The sequence below is a fragment of the Scomber japonicus genome, chromosome 2 (genome assembly GCF_027409825.1).
Source record: "Scomber japonicus isolate fScoJap1 chromosome 2, fScoJap1.pri, whole genome shotgun sequence".
NCBI lineage: Eukaryota > Metazoa > Chordata > Actinopteri > Scombriformes > Scombridae > Scomber > Scomber japonicus.
The window spans coordinates 18,173,678-18,198,171 of NC_070579.1; the positions used below are offsets into that span (position 1 = coordinate 18,173,678).

The following is a 24,494-nucleotide window of genomic DNA, read 5'->3' on the forward strand; positions in this document are numbered from 1 at the left end:
GGGTTAGCTGACTTTTCAGAGGGATACTGTAGATGAAATATGTTTGTCAGTGCTCTAAACTGGCTGTGGTAATGTGAACTTCCTTTTTATTGTGATTTTATTGACTCGAGAATGTGACTTTATGGTGCGGAGTAATTAAGACCTGGCTGACAATCTGGATATAATTAAATTTAACAATACAACTTTAAAATTTCCGTATGTGGTTGTGTGTCAAACTAAATGCTTTCACACTCACCACTCATACAAGGAATGGAATAGAGAACTATTCAGCTGCCCACAGACATGCTGAATAACCACCATCTGTGAAATCAAACTTGTCATATGTGTTGTGTTTTTAATTGCAAAATCAGCAGTTTTTTATTGGTCTCAGTAGGTAAGGAGCTTGCTGCACTTTATGTTTCAGTTTACTTTGCAATGACAAAAATGAGCTGATAGATAACACCCTAGCACCGCCCACGCTGAGTGAACACAGGCTAGATTTTACAAGCCAGTGCAGGTTTAAATAACCTTTGTCTAAATAACACCTGGACCACCTTTTGATTGAATTCTATTTAATTAAAGAGTGTAATGTAGCCATTGGGCGCACTTTTAAATACTAACCCTCCTCAGTCATAGCCCATTGTCACCCTTTATGTGTTGTATTTTAGAGGTGCAGCTATAGCAACCCATTTTGACAAACAATGAGTCTATCCATCCTCGTCTCACACCACATACATTCATTTACTAAACAATTACTGGGCACATTCCTAGCATAGACCTTGCACACAGTTTTATGTGGTTGTCTATTTTCCATTATATCCACGTGTGATGAGTGGTAACAGTAAATGAGAAACTTGCTTACTTACTTAATTTACTGCTGTGGTTAAACAATGGAGAAGCATGAAAATCACAGCTTCACCTGTCAATAGTTTCCTTTTATAATAGACTGATATATTAAGCATCTTCTTATAGAAATGGCAACTATTGTTTCACACAGTAATTGTTGACTCTGCCATTTTGGAGGTAGACAGGAATTCCAGTCAGTCTGTGAAAGGCCTCTATTGAGATGATGCACTGGGTCCACTGGCTCCTTAATACGAATCAGCTGTCATAGCCACCACCCAGTTAAAAATCTATTTTCGTCTGCTCAGCAAAAACTGACCCAAATTTGATTCCGGTTTATTCCAGTTTGTCGTAGTTGACGTAAAACAGAGAGCTTTGTTTGATGTTTTATATAAATTTCAGGTATTTTAGTGCAGACGCTAAGGCTGGATTGCCAGTCGAGGAAATCCTGAGCTCCCCTGGAGCTCTGGGACTCTGGGGGCGGTTTCAGGATTTGCTTTGCCACCCCTACAGTGCAGGAACTGGACTCCATTTCATACACTATAAACTGCTGTGGAGGTTTTGGGTGCCTGATAAGCCTTCCAAAACAATTATATAGTACTAAAACCAGCCTCCCTGAGTCATATTTTATTATCACTACATCAAACACAGGCCCTACAAATGTTGTGTTAGATTTTTTAAAGAAATGGATGTGATCTAAAAGCCCAGTAATACAGCCTCAGTTTTGCCCTGTAAGCCCTGGAGCGAGGTAATCAGGTGACAGACAAACTCCTCCTCTTTGGGGTCTTCAACCATTTTGCCTGCCTTACAAAATCTTTTCTGTTATCATATTATGTTGTTTTGCAGTGAAGGTAAATAACTGATAAGCTTCCTTGTCAATTAGCTGTTTTTGTCTTTACAGATAAATCAGCTACTGATTTATCTGTAAAGAGCAAAACAACCTTTTCTGAGAGCTTTCAATCAATCAAGCATATGACACATCGTCTTCAGCTGATGGAGTTTTACCAGTTCGAATTCAAATTTCCATTTTGACTTCTTGGCTTAAAGTTAAGTGGGAATAAATGGGAACTTGAAGAATGACAAGCAAACTCCAAACTGCAAAAAGGAGATCGTGTGATATAATTTAACCACCAGATACAGTTTGATGTTGTTGTGATTCTGTCACAGTCGTCGGGAGGAGTTGGTTTCCATCACTCCACAGCGCGATAAGGAGGAGCCATGGATGCTTAATGTGAGCAGACGGAAGCAAAATGTGCTCCTGCTGTCAAAACTAGTTCCGGCGCATGCGCACAATCGCGCCACTGCAGCAACAGACAATTACGTCACCCATTCAAAATACAGGCAAGCCCAGACACACACCGAGCTACAGCTGGACAGGCGATGGTGCACGGCTTACTTATCCCAGCCAGACGACCGGTGAGCCGGACAAAGTGACAAGCCGGGACAGTCGAGGACTACACCTCTATCACAAGCTGCAGTTCTTCTCTCCTGCCTGTTTGCGAGCTGTTCTCGTTCCCTAAACAGACGCATCTTCAGGCTACCTGTCAAAGCAATCTGTCACGGAGGTTATCGCTGCTGCAGAGTTTGGGACATGACAATGACTCTCGAGGATGATCTGACTACAGCAGCGGCGCAGGGAAACACGGTAGCTGTGGAGTGTCTCCTCCGGGAAGGGGCTGAAGTTAACGGGGTGAATCGCTTTGGACGAACCGCTCTACAGGTCAGTGTCACCAGATGCGCGTTCATCGGAAGATAAAAGACACATTTTGCACTTAAATGCGCTTAACAGACACCACCAACCTCTGCCTATGCTTCACAGACATCAACAACCAAATACAGCCAGTATTGACCAGGGAAACCATTTTAAACCAGGCTGTTTGGTGTTATTTACTTTCTGAAAAAAGTAAGGCGCACACAGTGACGCAGAGTCCCGTGAATCTTTGGACCATGGACTACACTAATCAAACTTTGGCTTTATTTTATTGAGGAAGAATACAGTCCAAGTTTCCATTCGTGATCATGTAATAAAAAATCGCACCGAGATAAATGAAACGAAACTGTTTTGACATTGGTTTTTTATTTGGGCACTGCGTTGTTTTTGATCGAGCTAAAAAAACAATAGTTTCTATTTAAAAATGGGATAGACCTATAGATGATGAAACAGCCTGGTATAGAATATATACTTGCGATAAAAATATAATAAGGCTATATTCTCATGAAAATAATAGGCCAGCTCCAGATGCGCATTACGCACTATACCCAGTCCACACAAAAACAGTTCTCATCCATTTGGGACGTATCCTGTTGTTTTTCTTTGAAATGGGATATTACAACAACAAATGTGTTGCCCGTGACATATCATCTTTAATCAGAACATATTGTTGTACATTTTTAAATATGTTTTTGAAAAGACTGACGCCTCTCAGCCCGTGTGCCGTGCGTTATCACTAACTGCATTATCAAAGTTTATCGAGGAAATAGTCACAAATCACCTTTGGCTACAGTATTTATCTTTAAGATTATGATAATGAAACGAAACTAAAGTGCATGGAACCTTTAAAATGTTGTTAAACAAGTCATGTTAGATGCGCTGTTGGTTTCATTGTCACGTTGCATTGTTTTGCTGAGTTAAAAATTAATAGCAGACCCAATGCTTCCCAGAGGCTCTGCACTCCTCTTTCCATTCAAAAAAATATTGGTTCAAATATAATGAATTATAGTGCAAATGGGACATTGTGTTATACTACATGTGTGTCAATGTTGCCACATTTCCAAACTTGAGTCAGCATTTGATTGAAAAGTAGGCCAGAGCAAAACTAATAAGTCATCTTTTTTTCTTTTTCTTAAATGTGAAATGTCTAAAATCTTCTGTGTTTTCTGTAAGATTTCAGAATAACTGAATAGATTTTTTTAAAATACTCTTCTAATCAAATTAAATGACACTCATGGTTATATTTTTATGAAGGTCATGATGATGGGCAGCACACCGGTGGCTCAGGTGTTATTGAGGCACGGAGCGGATCCTAACGTGGCGGACGGACCCACCGGCACCACACCGCTGCATGATGCGGCCAGGATGGGCTTTCTGGACACTGTACGGCTGCTGGTACAGTTCGTGGCTGACCCGCATGTCAAGGATAACACAGACTGTCGGCCTATCGATTTGGCCAGGCAGAGTGGTCATGCAGATGTGGTGGCTTTCCTGGACACTTTGTAAAACACCCTGACGCTGTGATGCCTAGTTTGGGGACAGGCTGCTGAAACTGGGCCCAACAGGCCTGGAGCCTAAATTACACAAAGACTATTCTGCTGTAAATTTGACTTATATTTATTTGACTGCTTTTTTTGCTGAATAGAAGCCATTATTTTATTTTTAACGAATTCATGATTATGAGTCGGCGTAGGGTCGGTGATATATTAAATAAGAAGAGATAATATTGCTTTAAAGCCTGGCATTTCAGGGTGTTCAGACATTTACGGAAACTTTGTCATGATTTATTGTACTTTCGGCTTCCGTTGAATCATCGAAATATTGTTAAAAATCTTTAGGAAATCCTACTGTAGGCCTACAGTTTAACAGTGGGAGCTGTCGGCCTGTAAAATTTTAAATAAGATGATGGTTCGTTTTTGTTAACTTGATGATATTTCCGTATTCTGATATATCTGTATTTATATTTAACCATATAACACGAAAGCGATTGAGGATATTTGCACATGTATGCAAATGTGTGTGTGTGTGTGTGTGTGTGTGTGTGTGTGTGTGTGTGTGTGTGTAGAAGAGATTAACTAACCGATCTGCATACACTTTGCTGTACAATGATATTTAGATTTCGGATATGATGCACTTTAATAAAAATGTCACTTCTTTAAGTTATAGACGGAACGCCAATTTTTAGTTGGCTATATTTCACAAATATTTTCTGAAGGATGGATACCAGAGAATTAAAAAAAACCTAAACAAACAATGATTTTATGACTTTTTAAATCCATGTGTTTGAATTAGCCTATAGCCTACAAATGCAAAAAGCACCGTTTAACTCCAGGCAAAGATTTTACTGTTAAATTAGGAAAACTTGCTTGATGACTTCCCCTAATTAGCTTTTTTTTTTTTTTTTCATTCTGACTAGATCAACACACAGGCTGCAGATTAAAAGTTTTTTCTAACACTTCATGCTAAATCTTGGGCTAAAGGATCAATTCTAGAAGTTAACATATCAATAAGCTGCAAAACAAAACTGATGCAAACGCGTGAGGCGACTTTTCGAGTAAAAATAACTAAAAACAGGCTTTTAATTATAACGTATGCATGTGACGTTTCAGGCTGCAGAAAATGAACAACTGACGTAAAACCCGTTCATTCATAGCCAAGACACATTTGCTTATGAACATTTCCCTTAAAAGGAAACCATGTTATCTGGCCGGGAGGGTTTGAAAGAGAAACAAGAGGACAGGAAAAAAATATGAGTATGAAAGCATGATTCATAAACAGTCTATAAGCATGATTCAGAATCATAATGTATGTTTCTGTGAGTTAAACATGAAGTCCAGTGGTTTTAATGACTTAGTGCACAACAATGGATTTGTCTACCCGAGCACATTTATAGGCTGTCTAAAACCACAAAGAGCATAAATAACCCTGCTGTTTTCGTTTCTTTTGAAATCATGTCTCCAGTAGTATAGTGTTTGCCTGATATAATAACGTTACCATGACAAACCCGTTTTATCTCTACATAAATTCAGCCCATCATGTCATCATGTCAGTGGCAGCATTTATTTCCAAATATCATTCAAAGTTCAAGAACAAACTTTCTAATCTTGACAGCCACTGCAGCAGGGTTTAAAAGCACAATTTATTTACCCATTATTTATTTTTCTGTATTTTTAGTATTAGTTTTTGATTTTTTTTTTGGTAGTCTCAAAGAGTTTGCCACCCAGTATTTCACAGATTCCACTGCACTTCTGTTCTGCACACAGTTCAAGTTGTTTGAAGATTTTCATATTTGGTCAACAACTTGTAATCAGGACCTGAACTCTTTGAACAGTTACAATATTTATAAGCATATATACATTTTTTTTAAAGCAGCCTTTATTAAGCTTATTATTCTGTACAATGTCTTCATATAGAGACAAGGTAACAAAGAGGAAATACAGTGCAAGGAGGCTAATATTTGTAGACACTGTGCAGCTTGATAATAATCAGATGCAGCAAATGTAGAGAAACATACTGATCTAATGTGAGTGACAGAAGGACCATCACTCTTACAGACATGCTAATTCCATTACACCATGGCAAATCTAACAGTATATAAAAGGTATTACATGTGAGAAAACAATGTCATTCACCTCAGTCAGTACCCAAAATACTGTCAAACTTAATTGTTTAATGAATAAGAACAATAAAGTTTACATGTAACATGCATGTACTGGAATTTATGGATGATTTGCTGTTGTGGTTTGATTCATTTAACATTGTCATTAAGACGAAATGCAAATGAAAGTATTCCACAAAATGTCTTAAAAAATTGCCCCAACAGCTAAAGATAGAGACATCCACTGTTCTTTTATCCTATAACTCAATCTTGCAGAGGTGTTGGCAGGTTTTTATTATATCTTACATTAACAGCAATACAGATTATGACAGTTTACCGATGACAAAAAAGATAAATCCACAAAAATAACACCGTTGATTTTTTTGAACTTAAACATGAGGTTGGACTGACAGGGAAAAAAAAGTCTGCTGGAAAGATGTGGTTGTTGTTCAGTGTTCAGAGAGAGTAATGGCGGGGGTGGTGTGTGTGTGTGTGTGTGTGTGTGGGGGGGGGGGGGGTGTAAGGTAAACAAAACCAATGACAGTCCAGCTTAAGACACAGCACATGCATTATTTATGTGAGGCACTTTCTTGTGATTCAATGATGACAAATCCACAGGCGGAGTTGAGTCTGTTGTTGTCCGTGTTGGTGTGGACGGTGTCTGGGATTTGTATCCGTTTGTTTTTCCTTCATTGTTCCGTACGCGCTTAGTGTTTTGGTAACATTACTGAGGATTGCGCCATTGACTGTAACAAGACAAAGAAAACAGTTAACATATATGGGTCAATTACATTTTCTTTTGTTCATGTGTTTTAGCCAAATTTAAAAAAGGGTTTAAATTTGAAAATAAACATATTAATGACTTTCACACATTCTTTTTTTGTAGACACAGCATAACATTTCTGCTTTTAATCCATTTTGAGAGAATATATTAGAGTATTATGGCAAAAGTGGTGTAACCATAAAAATTGTGTACCAAATAATTAAACTTGCTTAAAATGCAAAATTCTCAATAAAACACCATCAACTAGTTTGGTATGATCTTAGATAATAACTTTTTTTCATATTAAATAAAAAAGGTAATAAAATACAATTGTTCTAAATATTAAATTTAATCTGGGGAATCATGTCAATCAGGAACCATTTCTTTTTTTTTAAATGAAGTAATTCATTGTATAAGTGCACTTAAATACACTGTAGGTGGATAAAATATTTAATATATTTATCATTCTTTTGTGGTTACACCATTTGACATTTTCAGGAGCATCCAGTCTTACTTTTGGTATTTAAAAAATGATACAAATGTCATTTCAAATGACATAAAATCAACAAAAATACAAAATGTGCATTTTAACAAATCCAATGCATGCTTTTAAAACAATTTTTAAATATATTTTTGAATTGCTCATCTTCTCAACCCTTATTTGTCACTGACCCATACTGCAACACTAACTACATTTAGATGTATACGCTGTCCAGTATTTATTTCAAAGTACTGAAAAACTTCCATCTTTAATATACAGTTAAAACAACTGTCAACCCACCAACATCTAAAAAATAATAAATATTCAGAAGTTTTAATGCTTATACCTTTCCACTGCAAGCACTCCCAATAAACACATTGTGTGAGGTGGGATCATTTTGCAACAGAAATGAAACTACTTACCTTCCTGTGACCTTAACGTACTTCAAGCATATTAAAAACAATTATTACAAATGGATTCAAAGGATGTGCCCAGTGTTAAAGTGCTATTGGTCATATGGTATCACACCAGTGAGTAGTATTAACACTATACATGCTTATCTAACGTGCATTTGACTGTGTTGTCATTTTATAATGCTATAAAAAGATGCAAGACAGTACAATAACAGTTTCTTATACTTGCTGTGTGCAGCTGGGGGAAATTGATCATGATAATAATCACATGATAAACACCTATTGTTTGAGCAGTTGTGCATGGGATGCTTTGAAATTTAACAGGTTTAGGAGGTGGTGCCACGGAAGTCATTATAAATTAGTCTTAGTTCCAGATACCCAGCTTGGCAGTAAAAAGACCTTTCAAAACTTCCCCAGTTTGCTGAATGGAAATGAATCATAAACTTGACAACTTACTTTCAAGGTCTTTATTGTCTGAGCCCAGTCCATCTGACTAATCTGGGGGATTGCAGTTAGCAGGATACTGCTAGCTTTGTTGGCATTCTCCTTCATGGTCTTCATTACGTTGTCAACACAGACCTAAGAGAAGAAAAACAGTGAGGAGAATTGCTCACAGCAGTGCAAGTTTTACTTCCTTTAAGTACAGTCTCTTTGTATTTCCGAAAAATCTTTCAATGTACATTTGTTGTGGCAGAGCGTGATGTGAAGAAAGACACTATCCTGTAAAATTTGAGCTGATGTTGTGATAAGCATGAGAGACATATAAAACATATATTAACACATTTATTATGTTAAAAGGAGATCACATTAGGAAGGGAAAACCTTCAGTAGTGAGGCAGATTTAAGGGTCTTTATGTGAACAGCATGAGGACTTTGCTGCAACACTCACCTAGAAACACTTAAAAATTAGGGCAGGTCAATAAAATTAAAAATCAGTATCATGAAACTAAGAACATTGACAATAGGTATGAACCTATCTTGCTTGACTTTTACTCTTTTGTCATGTTAGGAATAACTTCAATTTTGTTTGTTTTTAATAACAATACTTGATCTCGTAACAGAGTTTTACAAAGACTCCACTGGCAGACAGTAAATTATTATCTTGAATTATCACCCTTTCCTGCATTGTGAAAAAACACACTGTACTGCACAAACGTAAAGTTGAAGCTTAAATTTGAAAAGTTAAAAGTGAAAGTCACTTGAATCTTGCTGTTTTTCTAGCAGCCAGCTGTGCCCTATACAACAGTGATTCGTTATGGGATATTAATGAGGCATGCCATGTGTATGACACTGATGATCACCACATTAGTGAGTAATATCACTGTAAGAAGATGAGAACTTTAAATCAAAGCAATGTAATAAAGTCATGTGCAATAACGGATGCTTCAGTCTCATGTGTCAAGATATTAATATATATATATATTAATATATTTTCATGGAATTATAGAATAATCTCTAAATGATAAGACAGAAAACATTACTTCCGTCTTGTGCAAGTGTTTACCTCCTGTAACCTTCATTAACGCGTGGGTGCTTTGTTTTCATGTCACATTCAATGACTAGTTTCATGTTTTCGTGGTGTTTGCCAGGATGAAGACAGTGAAGCTGATGACTCATTGTGACTCAACCTCCTCTGGCAGGGCTTGCACCGGAGGCTGGCAGGCGAGCTGACTGAGGCGGGTGGGAGGGGGGGTAAACAAGGGGAGAAGGCCAGGAGGTAGTATGAAGCTGGGAGGGAGCGGAGGGACTGAGGAGGAGGGGGGGCGGAAGGATGTGGCGAGTGTTCTGCAACAGGAGGGGGAAGAGGTCAGCTGCAGGAACTCGGAAGTGGAGTTGTGAGTTGGGCTGGATCGGTGACAAATCAGCCAAAACTCACCCACACACAGTATATCAACTGCATTATCCTGAGTGTCTGACAAACAGTAGGTCACTCGGAAGTCATGAGAGCACACATACTCTGTGGTTAGCCTGCGTACAGTGCACAGATGGTACAAACCTCTGTGCAGAACCCAACATACTAATAAAATATATAATAAAAGAGAACTTTTTTTTTTCTTGTGAATGCAGTGTTTTAGAAATGCGCCCACTTTAAAAACACTGAAGAAAGTTCAAAATACTATTTAAACCAAATGAAACAAACCATTATTAAAAGCAAAGACTTCCCTTTTTTGCAGATGGGTACAATTAAATACTCATCTGCAAAAACGCTCCAAGAGGAACGTGGGAAGAATCTTCAAACAGAGCTGACTGAAAAGTATTGCCAAAAAAACTTGCATTTTTTTTTGTTAACATGAAGAGAAATTAAGCTTACCATTTACATTTCTTTAAATGCTGGAAAGTATAGATTAAGTATAAGATATATGTGGTGTTTTTTTAAAAGTTGCTTTCCTAATCTGCAAATACATATAATTACCCAAACAATGCCCAAACAATACTATAACTCTTAGTCTATTGACTACATGAATAAATGACTAGATACATTTTGGTAGTTTGTAATAAATGGGAATGTGTCTCCAAGGTTTGACTTTAGCAATACATTTAAATGTATAAAAAGAGGAATGTTATAGATGGTAAAGAGGACTTTATGTTGTTGTGTGTCTAACTACAACACGATGCTTTACAGTAAACAAAGTCCTTTTGTGACTCACTAAATCTTCCAGTCAGGAAGTGAAAGCGCAAAGTGACCTGATGCTTATGTGTGAAGCACCAAAGTGTCAAGTAAAATTTTAAAAACGAGAAAAGAAACAAAAGCTAGATTATGATTTTTGATTTTCACTCATTTTTCATTGATTTATTTAATCTATTTTTAAACACATTAATATTCAAAAATATGATGTTTTTTGCTAAAAGTGAAATAATGAGCCCTAACACAGGCAAATCAACAAAAGATGTCCCACTTCAGCTTTATTGATAAGTAAACAGGCTTTCAGTATGAAAACCATTTTTGTAAACGTGACTTTCTGGTTACTATTCTCAGATTTTTAGGTACAAGAACAATGGTTATCACACAGATGTAATGTGTTGCAATTATATCACAGTTACTACTGGCTCAAAGATAATGTGGGAGGATTGGACATTATTGTGCAATAACTGTTTTATTGCGCAGCTTGGTACAAGTAGTGCATGCCTGTGCAGTTTAATGAAGTGGCACAATATTATCGGAAGAGATTATTTTGCAAAGCCAGTGGTTGTGTGTGTCATGGACCCTCAGGGGTTCCTGTATCCTACTCTGAGAATCACTGGGATGAAGTTACCCAGTCAATGCTGGTCAAACTGTTGAGAAAATCAGTGGTTTGACTAGAGGGAATAGGGAAAAATCCCAGAGAGAATTCGTAAACAGTAGAGTAGAAGGGTGAAAGCAACTGGGGACAGATATGATTATACAGAGGACATCACTATTTAAAGTTAAGAAGATGAGAATGAACAGAGATATCTGTAACTTTAGATAATAATGGCTGAGACACAAAAAGCTCAAGAGGATATGCCTTTTAGTGTGTTTCCGTATTTGTGTCATGGACCATCAGTTTAAATATAATCTCAGTTTTTTAATATAACACAACGTTGAATACTGACCAAAGAAATATGCACATTTAAGAACTGTGTCTGTGAGTCAACTTAAAACAACCTGTATATCGATCTCCTCCATGCTTTATGCCATTTTTGTGGCAATTTTTAATACTCCTTTTTTTCCCCCGTCTAGCTCAGGAAAATGACATCCTCACAATTAATCCTGCCACATATTTTGGCAAAGGTCGTTTTACCAAATAAGGGAAACAGTTGACAATGAGCATCAGACCTATTTGAATTGTTTCAAAAACAGGCCATAGCAGTGCATCTGCAAAGCTGTCACCACAGCGTGGTAAAGAAAGGAGAAGTATAAAACCAGTTATTATAATGACCTATTATGACAAACACAGTACACAAACGTTACAATGCTGTTTATAGCTAAAATGATGCGGTGTACTGATCCCTTTCTGACAGCTTTCAGCTCAGCTCTCCAGTTATGCTAAGCTGAATGCTAAAAAAATGTCAACAGGATGAAGTTGGTAACTCACTATAATTCTGGTACAATTAAAAAGTTGACAGTGCTCTAAAGATAAACACACTGTGACAGGATGTGATGTCGTCCGGTGCACCACCAGTGCTTCATCCTTTGGCCACACAGACTCACACAAGACACAAACAAAGACAGAGGAGACATCAAAACCATAAAAACGACAGTTAAGACCTTCAGCCAGCCACTCACCGCCTCCTCATGTTCCTTCCAACAGTCATAGTCTGTTGCCATGGCAATGCTGGCATAGCACAAGCCGGCCTCCTTGGCGAGGACCACCTCAGGCACGGTGGTCATGTTGATGACATCAGCACCCCACTGGCGGAACATCAGACTTTCTGCCCGCGACGAAAAGCGAGGCCCCTCGATGGATAGCATAGTTCCTCTCACATGGCACTTGACCCCGAGACTCCGAGCCACCTCCACCAAAACCTGCACCAGGATAGAGAGTAGGGTTGGAAAATTCCGGGAATTTTCAAACTTGGAAACTTTCCATGGGAATTAACGGGAATAAACCAGGAATTTACTAAACTGAAGGTATGTTCTTATTAGGGAACTTAAATATAGTTGTGTAAAATATTTGAGCATAATCCTGACTAAAACAACCAGATAACATGCAGTACAGTTGAATATCTATGCTATCTGAGACCACGCCCCCTACATGCACTGTGCATTCCTCCATCACATGCACAGATCCCGTCAGGGATGTGTAGCTTCACTGACACATTGTTGTATTTTGTGTGTGAGTTGTGTGTGAAACCATTAAGAATAATAACATTTAGTTGTTTTTTTAATAGTAAATTATAAATAATTTTATAATTTAATATAACTTCAACAGTTCAGGGACATCAAGCGACATTGTGCACCTTTTTTTATCGTCAACTTAAAATAATGTTCTGTTTTTTAATGAAGGGGTGGGCTTTTTTTTATCCAATTAATCAATTAAATGATGATACCTTTCCACTAAATTACCCTCAGTTGCCATAAATTCCCATAAATTCCCATTTAATTCCCATAAATTCCCATAAATTCCCATTTAATTCCCATAAATTCCCATAATTCCCATGGAAAGTTTCCAATTTGGAATATTTCCAAAATTCCCCAGCTTAACTTCCCATGGAAATTTACCGGAAACTTTCCGGAAATATACTGGAAATTTTCCACCCCTTTGCAACCCTAATAGAGAGTCTATAACTGTCCGCATAAAACCAACAAGAGAAGAAGTAGCAAGTTTTCACGTGGCTTAAACAGCTAGTCAGCTCATCCCCAAAACTGTTCACACGTCCTGCTACACTGTGTGGTCTCAGTTGATCCATAAGCGGTTTTAGTGAATTACAGAAGCAACAGCTGCCCCCAACCCGAGATGGCCTTTTTGGCACAATAATATGTCCTGACAGAACCAAGCAATAGTGCTTGTTCTGTACAAGCCAACAGATCTGAAACGTCCATAGACAGAAAACTGAACTGGTAAAAGTTACAAATGACCTTTTAACCTCATCAGACAATGGACTTCTCTCTGTCCTCATCCTGTTAGACCTTAGTGCTGCCTTTGACACTATTGATCATCAAATCCTGTTGCAGAGACTTGAACATTAAATTGGCATTAAAGAAACAGCATTGAAATGGTTTAAAACATATTTATCTGATAGATTTCAGTTTGTAAATGTTAATGATAAATCCTCCATGCAAACAAAAGTTAGACATGGTGTTCCTCAAGGCTCAGTGCTTGGACCAATACTATTCTCCTTATATATGCGTCCTTTAGGAAACATTATCCGGAATCACTCAATAAATTTTCATTGTTATGCAGACGATACTCAATTATATCTATCAATAAAGCCAAATGAAATCAACCAGTTAACTAAACTACAAACATGCATTAAGGACATAAAGGCCTGGATGACTTGCAACTTCCTGTTATTAAACTCAGAAAAAACTGAAGTTATTGTGCTTGGCCCTAAACACCTTAGAAACTCATTATCAAATGACATAACTACTCTGGATGGCATTACTCTGGCCCCAAGCTCCACTGTAAGGAACCTAGGAGTTATATTTGATCAGGATCTGTCCTTTAATTCCCACACAAAACAAATCTCAAGGACTGCCTTCTTTCATCTGCATAGTATTGCAAGAATTAGACATATCCTGTCTCAAAATGATGCTGAAAAACTAGTCCATGGACATTAGCCATATCCTATGGACATTAGTCCATAACATATGGTTCAGAGTGTGCGATGAGTCGTCTGACTCAGCGTTTTCATGCCTGCAGGCTGTGCAAACTTTGCCGCTCACATGCTGCTTTTTTTGCATCACTCCTTGTCTATTTTTAATCAGCTTACTTGTGTCATTGAAACGTGGAATATATTTTGATTAGTGACTGTTTAATGATGATAATACAAAAAAATAAAATAATAATAATAATTAAAAAAATAATAATAATAATAATAAATATGATCAAACTCACCTCTCTGGTTCTGTTGCAGAAAGGCTCAGCCATAGGAATGTGACTCACACCTGGAGGACTGGTGGGCTGCCCGTCATACAGTGTCTGAGCCCTCTTGGTAGTCCTGGCAAAAAGGTAATATTGAACATTGAAAAGCTATTATTAAGCTAACACAGGCACAAAATCCATAATTATCAAAAAGGTTTTGCAAATCTTACTTACTCTCATTAACAAATTGATCACAGACAGATTTGTTGCAGATGGGGAAAAAAAATTAACAAATGAAAATAAAACTGAAAAACTGCAAAGACATACAACTCAGCGAACAAAATTATTCTAGGAAACTCTGTCGACATGAACACTAAATGATATGAGTCAAGCAGAAAAGTAAAAAAATAAATGTATATCATAACCATAATCTAAATGTCTATTTGCCTGATAGAAATCTTCTGAGGCAGCCATAGTTTTACAGACATATTTGAGTGAAAATGTGTTTTAAAAGTCTATTTTATTTAAAATATGTAGTAGTAGAAGCACTAACACTAAACAGAAGCTCCTGCCCCTGGCACCATGTCAGCAACTGTCCAGTTTCCAGCATTGCTGAGTCAGTGAAGCTCCACCAAGCATAGCCTCAACTTGCTTACTCCAGTTAAGAGGCGAGCGGCTGCATTTTGCACCAACTGGAGACGTGAGATGGAGGACTGACTGACACCAAAATAAAGTGCATTACAGTAATCCTGCTGGGATGTGATGAAGGCATGGATTACTTTTTCAAAGTGCTGTATTGTGAGGAAGGGCTTTACTTTTGCCAGCTGTCTAATGTAAAAAAAGTTGAACTTCACCACATCAGAGTAATTTATGTTTCCTGTTAGCCTCTCGGCTTGTTCTGTAAATGCTGAATTCTATTCCAGTGTTCAGTGATATCAAAGTAAGTTCATCATTATGTAACAGAGTAATAACAAAGACATGTCTTATTAGCGTTCTAATTCATGGCATAACTTGGTTTTTCTTCTATTTTGACAGGAATTGCCGAGGCACAACACAAATTATAATCAAAATATGAACATTTCTGCTGACAGTAATCTTGTGAGCTGATGCCCAACCCTATATCTTACTCATAACCCTGGCATTACAGACTTAAGTCAATACTTCAGCCAGCTGCACCTCCACCCTGCCAAAAATAAATACCAGTAGTGTGTGTGGCAATCTGTGAGCCGAGCACAATACTTGTTTATGCTACCTAAATCGAGTTAATGTAACGTGGCCTGACATTTCATCAGCAGTGTCATTTCTCAGTCACTGTTACAGAGAATGTTTTCCTCGATCAATAATTATCAGATATTTAAATTATGCCTGAAATGCAAAGGTTATGTGATGTGAACAATTATACATCAAATATACTGAAAACATCCATTTCCAATATAATATAATAATATTAATATCTACAAGCTTCAGGAAATAATTGACCTGATTTTATTACAAAACTACATAAATACTACAACAGCTTGTAAAAATTAAATTATATGTTATGAAGTTATCTGAAAGTTTTTCTTATTATATTGTAAATTTTAATTATTCATACATTTTAAAATATAGACAGTGACATAAAACAGATCAATTTAATGTCTTTGTTTTTGAAATGCCACTTGGCTGATATGAAGAAATTAAGCCCTTTCATTAAATGTCACCAACCAACCAAAGTTAAGAGTAAAGTGAAAATGAAAATACTGTTACAGCACCCAAATATTTGGTTTGCAAGAGCCATAAAAATACGAGTACGCAGAGGTGATGATATAACAATTGTGGCATCAATGAGGCCAAGCCTTCAGAAACACACTGTCACATGCTGCAGGACAAGTCTGAACAAGTCCCAACAAGCAACTTCCTCATTTCTGATAAACAGATCTTGTCTGTGCTTGATACTAGTGGCTAAGCTATTCATCGGTTTCAGCAAAATGGACAAGCGGAGCAGCAGACAACGTGATGCAGTCGTGTATGTATGAAGCGTAACACACTGACACGACTGTGGGAAGGCAGTTTACTACTTATCTTATTTTAACCAGCTGTATGACAATTCATTGGGCACAAATAAGCATATTTAAACAGCACCTCTCTCTGCACATATTGAGTTATTTAATGGAATTTGTGCAACTCAGCTAACAGAGTGCACGACACTCCCAAAAGGGTAATGCTCGTTGTATGCTACACATTAGTAGATATGTACTGTTAGCGTGGTGAATGGTGGAGTTGAATGTGTATTTTATGCCATTTACTTAAGGTGTTTGGATTTGAAATGAAAAGATGAGTGCAAAATAAAAAGGAGCAAACATCAACTTTCATTTAATGGTCTCAAATGGCTGTGTTGTGTTGACTACACCAATTTCAGGAATGCAAAAGTTGTCTAACAACAGTTGTAACTGCTCGTTGCCCAGGTGTTTCCTTTTGTATGGATTGCTCACATATAAAAAGGGCAGTGCGTGTCTAGCCTTCATTTTGGTCTATCTTTTCAACTGTTGGGATTGCAATTGGTGCCAGGGGGCATAAACCGACATTAAGACCAGACAACCGACTATGACACAAAAATGGCTCAACTGTAAGCAGAGTAAACAAAACGGTCATTGAGAAGCATCACCACAAGAAATGGATGTATCAAGTACAGCAGTGTGAAGAGTTCTGAGGCAAAAATAAATTCTGCTGAAAAGGCAGAAGACAGACAGTCTCAACTGAAGGCAGTTGTTTTGAAGGCCGGGAAAAGCATTTCCAAACAAGATAGTAAAGGTTTAGATATGTCATTGAGTCATTGACTTGATGCCATCATTGCGTCAATGGGCCATGCAACCAAATATTAAACTTTATAACTACATTTATTAACTTTTGCACATTCGAAAAAGGGGACTCAACTTTAAAAACTGATTTTTAAATTAAATGTCAAAATGTATGTACATGTAGGTTTGGGGAATATATTCATATCGTGGTATTCAGAGGTGGAAAGTAATGAATTACATTCACTCATGTTACTGTAAATGAGTAGTTTTTTTGTGTACTTTTTAAAGTAGTTTTAAAAACTACTTTCACTTAAGTATGGTTTGTTGTGAAGTATTGTACTTTGCTACATTTTAAATCCCATCCGTTACTGAGTAAAAAATGTTGGCCAGATGTTTTTGGTTTTTTTAAAGCAAAAGGTACAGCATCATTAACCAGCATGATACAATAACTTAACATTGAGAAATTATTGCAGCTTGTGACAACCTGGCAGCCAGTTCTCATAGCAACATAAACTCTAACAGAACACAATAAACTCACATATTTATGGACACACACGAAAAGAAATGTCCATTAGACGTTCACGTGAAAAGGACAGCGTCAGAAATGAGAGAATTGAGTGAATGGTGCTAGATATAGTGTTGGATTTTGAATATCGTAATATGGCATAAGTGTTGTCTTTTCCTGATTTTAAAAGGGTGCATTACAGTAAACATTTTCTGAACTTACCAGACTGTTCTAGCTGTTCTATTATTTGTATTAACCCACTTAGTCATTATATCTACATTACTGATGATTATTTATCAAAAATCTCAGAGTGTAAATATTTTGTGAAAGCACCAATAGCCATCCCTATAATATTGTCACAATATCAATAAAAGGTATTTGGTCAAAAATATTGTGATATTTGTCACAATGTCACCCAGCCCTATGTGCAAAGTGTGAAATAAAAGCTAAAAGCCTGTCTTTACTCTTGTCGCGTCATGTTTTGACCTCAAATTCAAATGTGTAAAGTAGAAAAAATTTTATTCAAATTTCACTCATTTTTTTTTTTTTTTAACCAGCAAGTGCGTGTATTTCTAAGGAAAGATTCAGGACTCACTTAGTACAGTCTCCACTGAGACAGAATAAGCAGAATATATATGTGGTGTGATAACTACCAGTATGTGAAAGACTGTATGAAAAAAGCTCAACAGCTGATGGTTACTGATGGTGTTAGTGCAGTAAAATTAATGAATTTGAACTGAAGGCTGAAATTCTCACGAGTCAGGGGAAGTGAAACACTACACGAAAAGTGAAAGGGACAGGAAGAAGTTGCGAACTGTTTATAAAAATATCTTTGTAGCAGTTTGTGTTCCAGTGTATCCGTCATCATCGTGTCGGTGTTAACTATCATCTGAGGTGGAATGTCACAGTGTTAACATTTTTTAGCTCTCACCAAAGCCCTAAGCAAACTGTGACACTCAAGAACCCTACACACTATGTACTACTGGGAAGTCAGTAGCTCTTCCCATTGAACAGGATAGTAAACAAATAATGACTTTGACAAACATGTCAAACATGGTGAGTCTGAACACTCATCACGCTGTAACATGTATCCTGCTAGTGAGATGTGTGGGAACATGCTTGAATTGTTATACAGTAGATCCTCTTGTATGATAATTACAGGATAACCACCAACAAAAACCTTTTGACAAAGGTTATTTAAAAAGGGAAGCTAGACAGTCAGCAGTACTAATCCTATTTTACAGAGTTTAATTAATAAAACATTAGCAAGTAATATTGCAGTTTTACTTACAAACTTTACACAAGGGAAGTTTGTTTTCCAGACTGAATTTTAAGGAGGTCAATCTATTAAATTTTGTCCTACTTCCAAAAGTGTCCATAGCAGTGTTTCCCACAGGTTGAGAATTCATTAGTGGGTAGTGGGTGGTGCAGTGTGTGACAAATGTGCATGCAGAGACTCATGCAGTTTAGAGGGGGCGAGTGTAACCCAGGTTATTTTCTGTAACTACAATTTACAGATGTCCCTAAATGCCTCACATGCAGAAAGTCAATAGACACAAACCACTTACTGATGTTCCTTAAATGCCTCACATTCAGACCATCGGTAGATGTTAGCTAGGTGGCTGTGCACAGAGTAGCCTCTAGTCCCCGATTAGTTACTGCAGCAAACAACTCGGATTCTACCTCTTAATTTAGTAGAGCCTATATTTGGGAAATGCTGCATAGTCCCCATTAAACAGTATATTGGCGGTAATAGAGAAGAAACTCTTACACACCAGTGTTATACTTGTAATGTTTTATTTGTATATTCTGTTTACTGAGAACTTTAATTACATGTACTTAATACTGTATGGCAAGCCCTACTCACATCTTTGCAGACAGCTGCTCTAAAAGTCTAGTCAATATCACTTAATCTTATTCTATTTGAGAAAATAGGTTAAAAAAAACAAAACAAATATCTAATATGGTCAAAGCCCACTCACCGGTCAATGAACTGATCAATGATGACAATGTCTCCTGGCTGAATCTCCTCCCGAAGTGAGCCACATGCCGTAGTAACCAGCAGATGTGTACAGCCCTCTTCTTTCAGTGCCCAGATGTTGGCCTGGTAGTTCACGTTAGATGGCATTATGGTGTGTTGTCTTCCATGCCTAATGACAAAAAAAGAGGAAAGAAATTGTTATATTGTTTTCTGAATTTAATGTCACATATGTGAAAATACACACTTGGATTTATCAGACGGATTAAATATTGATGAGAAAAATGCATCTTTTCATTCAGATATGTACTGTATGTTGCCCAGTCGAGCAGGTCTGAAAGTGCAGAGTTTGTCCACTAGATGGTGCTAATACAACATGCATTTTCACACAGAGTAAAATGCCATTTCTTACCTTGCAAGGAGCACACATTCAACATTTTTGATCTTCCCCAGTATCAGGGCATCTGATGGCTGTTAAACAAGAGCAGAATATGCTATTACAAATTAAACACTGCATTGATTTATTATTTTGAAGGCAGAATATGTGAGAATACTGGGAGAGTTCATCCTGAAATATGGCCACAGTGCAAAACTAACCTTTCCATATGGTGTATCAACATAACGCTCAGTCCTTCCCTCCAAGATATCAGGATCATCAAGGCCCGAACCACCAATTATTCCAATCTGAACAAAAGTTTAGAGACAGTCATGAATTAATATCTGTACAATTCATCTGTACAGCAAATTAAAAAACATGAAAAATCTAAACTTTAAATAATGAGTTTTACATTGAGGCATGGATGAAAAAAAGCGAGAAGTCTTGTGTTTGTGTACATATTTACTGTTATTAACAGTGGTTTAAGGTGAGTGTATTTATTCAAATACTGTGCTTATACTTAGGCTTCATTACATATTTACTTTACTGTTTGTAGTCAGTTAACAGCAGTGCTCAAAGGCAAGTTTACACAAGTAACATACTCAAGCTTCAGGTAAATATACTTGTTTTACTCCACTACTCCATTTATTTGACAGCTGTTGTATTAATGGAGAGTACTTTACAGATTAAGATTTCACATATGACCAGATTGTAGTCTATAATATAGTTGAAAAAATAATTTACCTACAGTGTGTTACATTCTTCAGATTAGCTCCAACACTGGAGTGCTGCTTGCACATTAATTAATGCATCAATAATAGTTATAAAGCTGCAACAATTAGTCAATTAATCAATCAATAGAAAGAAAATCTGCATTTATTTTGACAGTAAAGCTACTCTCAAACCAAAAATACAAAAAATTCCCTAATTCCAGCTTGTTATTTGTATTTGCTAGTAGAGCTGCAACAATTAGTCAATTAATCAGTTAGTTCATCAACAGCAAATCAAACTGAAATCAAATTTTGATCAAATCATTTTAGTTTTTATTATTCTCTTATGCCAAATGTGGTGATTTAATGCTTTTCTGTCATACATGGTGTTAAAATAAATATTATAGTTGGTTTAAGTTGCTTAATGCTGCAGTGTGTGTTGTGTCTCATTAAAAGCTGGAGTTCCCTACGTTAACATTAGTATAGTGTAGAAAGTTCGTCGCAAAGGCAATTACTTAGTCATTAAATTAATACGAAGTCATTAAATCAAAAAATGCCTCCAACCACTGCTGTTTTTAAAGATGAACTACATAGTAACTGTCATTTTCAACAATGTCCAGTAAGAGATGAAAACCCTGGTGATGTAAATACAGACATTTACCATTTACCATTGGATTCTGGGAAATGTCTATTAGAGAACTGTCAAATATTTGTGACATTTCTTTAAATGAAAATCCACTAATTCTACTTCTGATGAAATTAGTAGGAAATATTCTCACTTGTTCTTAGTAATCAGAATATAATATCTATATATATATTATATACACACACACATATATACATGCATACACACACATATGTATGCAGATATGGTATATGTGGTTCCTATTCCTTGTTTGTATACCGACATGCTATATCCTCTGACCTTTAAGTATTTGTTTACTTGGTTTACATAACTACTAATCTACAAATTGATATCTGATGAACTAGTATTAGGTGGCTTTTTCCCCCTGGTTGTCATTTTTTTCCTTATGCTATGTAACCACAGCATAATTGCGTAATATGATTTCTTAAAATGCAAATTAAAAAACAAAAAATTACACAATATTAATTACAATATTACACCACATGGGGATACTTCCAGTTTTAGCTAATGCTTTAAGTATAATCTGCTGACCATACCTAGTTACATAATGTTTTCAGTGTGCCACTTTTACTTAAGGTGAGACTTCCTCCACCACTCTTCAGCAGCCTAGATTCACATTACACATCACTTGAGCTGTCTCTGTGCAGGGAGCGAGACCTGCAGGGTGCACGCTGCCAGACCACGTGTTAAATCAACTCTACCTGGGATGGTTCAGCATTACCTGTTCTCACTATACCGCACTTGCTAACTTAAGCAGCTAGGATACAAATGTAAGCCGTGGTCGGTTCTTTTTGAAGACTGTAAACTTTACTTAAACCGTGACCACAGCCAAGAGCCTCACCCACACTTCCAGGGTGGACATACAAGCAAGCACATCCTGCATTAAATAACCCAGATATGCTTTTCTTCTTTCTTCCTCTGTTATAGCATGTTCAAACACACAATGTTCAGTCACCAAGGCTTACAGTGTAACATATTTACCTTTATGGGTGTCGTGGAAGCCATGACGACGCTCTCCTTAGATGCAGAAGTGAATATTTCTAAGTTTAAACGAGGTAGACAATTTGAACACAATTTGGCGTTGACAACATCCGTCACCTCAGGAGGCGTTATTTCCCCCACCCGCATTCTGCAGAGACCCGCCCCTTCCCTGCCTGTGATTGGCTCTAATCCTGACATTTTTGCTCTAACCCAGAGTCCTGTAGAACAGAGTCACGTCAATGGAAATACTCAATACTACAGGGTTGGGAAGGTTACTATAGGTTACAGATTACAAATTACCCTATTTAAAATGTATGTTTTCCAACTAAGTGTACCTATTAAGCCCACCAAAATCTAAATTCAGGCGTTTCTCATGGATACTGACATGATTTATAAGGGAGATAATTTCTTATGAAGCAAGATGTATCTCTCATTTGAAAATGTATTAGGTAGGTGACACACCATTTAAACCTGTGTGTCCCAAATAAGGGAAACCCTCCTCCTGAGCAAACTCTTAAAGTAACTGTCATTTAATTACGCTTTTTTTTCTCAGTAACTGTAACGGATTACAGTCACATTTATTTTATAATTAAATTAAGTAATGCCGTTACATATAACTAGTTACTCTCCAACACTGCATACAGGGGTCTGCTCCATAGAAACATGTTCTGCACATAGACTGTTGGTTCTGCACTACCCTACAGAAGAAATCCATTTACCCATTTAGGAGAAAGGAGGTGACGCGACTCTCGCTTCTACAAAACTCTGCTCTAACCAATAATGTCATTCCTCGTGCTTAAATCTAACCAATCCAACCACCGAAGGCAACAACTGCTAGCCAATCAGAGGCAGAGTAGGTAGAGGAGGGCGGGTCTTTGCGGAACGCGGGTGGAAAGAGAAATGAACCCAAGGGACCGAAGACATGTCTCTTCCTGTTTGATAACTCGGCCTTCATGTGCAAACATATCGTGGTTTCAGGCTGTTTATCTAGTCTATTTTTCACTGAGGGTCGTTTTCCAAAGTAAACTATTTATTTACCATTATTTGCTTACGTTGTAGGAGGCCGTTGGTTCCCCTTCAGTTTTTTACGATTAAGTCCACTTGATGCCTCCTAATCTAATTAACACCTTTGCTTTAGTTGTCATATTTTTACTTAACTATAGGTAATAAAACTTCATTTATATTTTACTTCAAGAATTATTGACGTTACCAATTTATAGGTTGATATTTTTAAAAGTAAATTTAAGACTTACCTTTTTACTCAAGCTTTCAATTGAACTTTATTGTATTTATTAATGAATGAATCGTTGTTTTCTTTTTATGTTTTAGCCTGTTTTTCTACTTGGAAATCTGTTTTTATGCTATTTTATTTCATGACCGTTTTCCACATATTTATGTCCGGTTTTACTTCTTCACATTTACTCTTAATTGTTTTATTTTCCTCTTATCGTTTTCCTTTTAATACCCTCCCTCACACTTCTGGTTTTACTTACTTTATTCTATGGTGACTTTATTATTTCTTTATTGTATTTAATTAATCTTTTATTACCTTTTATTTATCTGGTTAATCTTAATTTTTTATATTTTTATCCTACCTCTGGTGTTTCCTCATTGCAGATTCATGAGTTATGATAGTGTTTCATTTTTTATTTACTCTATTTGTTTGTGTGGTTGTTTTTTACTAAGCACTGTTACATAACCATGTATGAAAAGTGCTATACAAATTAAGTTGATTGTTATTACTTTCATGACTATATGTATAGAGTGTTCATTATCTGCCACATCCAAGTCAAAATGCTGAATGGTTTTCCTATTATAGTAAAATAAAAATGGAGTGGTTGCCTGAAAGGTGCAAAAAAAAACAAATTCATATTCAATACACATGAGCATATTTTTTAAATAATTTTCAGCCCTGTGAAAATTATTGTATGTGTTTGTAGTACTGCACCAAATTGTGCAAAAGAACATAGCACGTTTCCTGTTTTATTGGAGTCTTGATAAATACTTTGTAATAAAACAGAGTACGATTTTTTAAATACAATTTCAGTGCTTTTAAGTTTGCTTAGAAAAATAGGTGCAACTTGGAGTCCAGCCCCAAAGCAAAGCACATAGCAGTCAGACAGACATCCGTTGTGTCTTCCATGTGATCTGTGTGCATAGTGGAATACTACTTATAATGGCAAGTCAATTATGTATTGAATGTATGTAAGCAGGTTTGCTGTTATGTAACAAATCTATGACCCAACTA

The 24,494-nt window shown here is 36.8% G+C and overlaps 3 protein-coding genes across 3 annotated transcripts in view; 1 reads left to right on the forward strand and 2 right to left on the reverse strand.

Moving 5' to 3' along the window:
- Positions 1–24,494, reverse strand: part of ndufb6 (NADH:ubiquinone oxidoreductase subunit B) — a 39,434-nt gene that overhangs the window by 4,399 nt on the left and 10,541 nt on the right. The window lies entirely within an intron of this gene.
- On the forward strand, positions 2,414–4,153 carry cdkn2a/b (cyclin-dependent kinase inhibitor 2A/B (p15, inhibits CDK4)). The gene is made up of 2 exons (XM_053338211.1): positions 2,414–2,542; positions 3,788–4,153. Exons 1-2 carry the CDS (start codon positions 2,414–2,416, stop codon positions 4,037–4,039), a joined length of 381 nt encoding a protein of 126 aa, XP_053194186.1. The 3' UTR covers positions 4,040–4,153.
- On the reverse strand, positions 5,808–22,353 carry mtap (methylthioadenosine phosphorylase). Its single transcript, XM_053338165.1, has 8 exons — positions 22,247–22,353; positions 20,131–20,217; positions 19,946–20,004; positions 19,538–19,705; positions 14,307–14,409; positions 12,035–12,274; positions 8,245–8,367; positions 5,808–6,877 (listed from the first exon to the last, which is right to left on the reverse strand). Exons 1-8 carry the CDS (start codon positions 22,268–22,270, stop codon positions 6,839–6,841), a joined length of 843 nt encoding a protein of 280 aa, XP_053194140.1. The 5' UTR covers positions 22,271–22,353; the 3' UTR covers positions 5,808–6,838.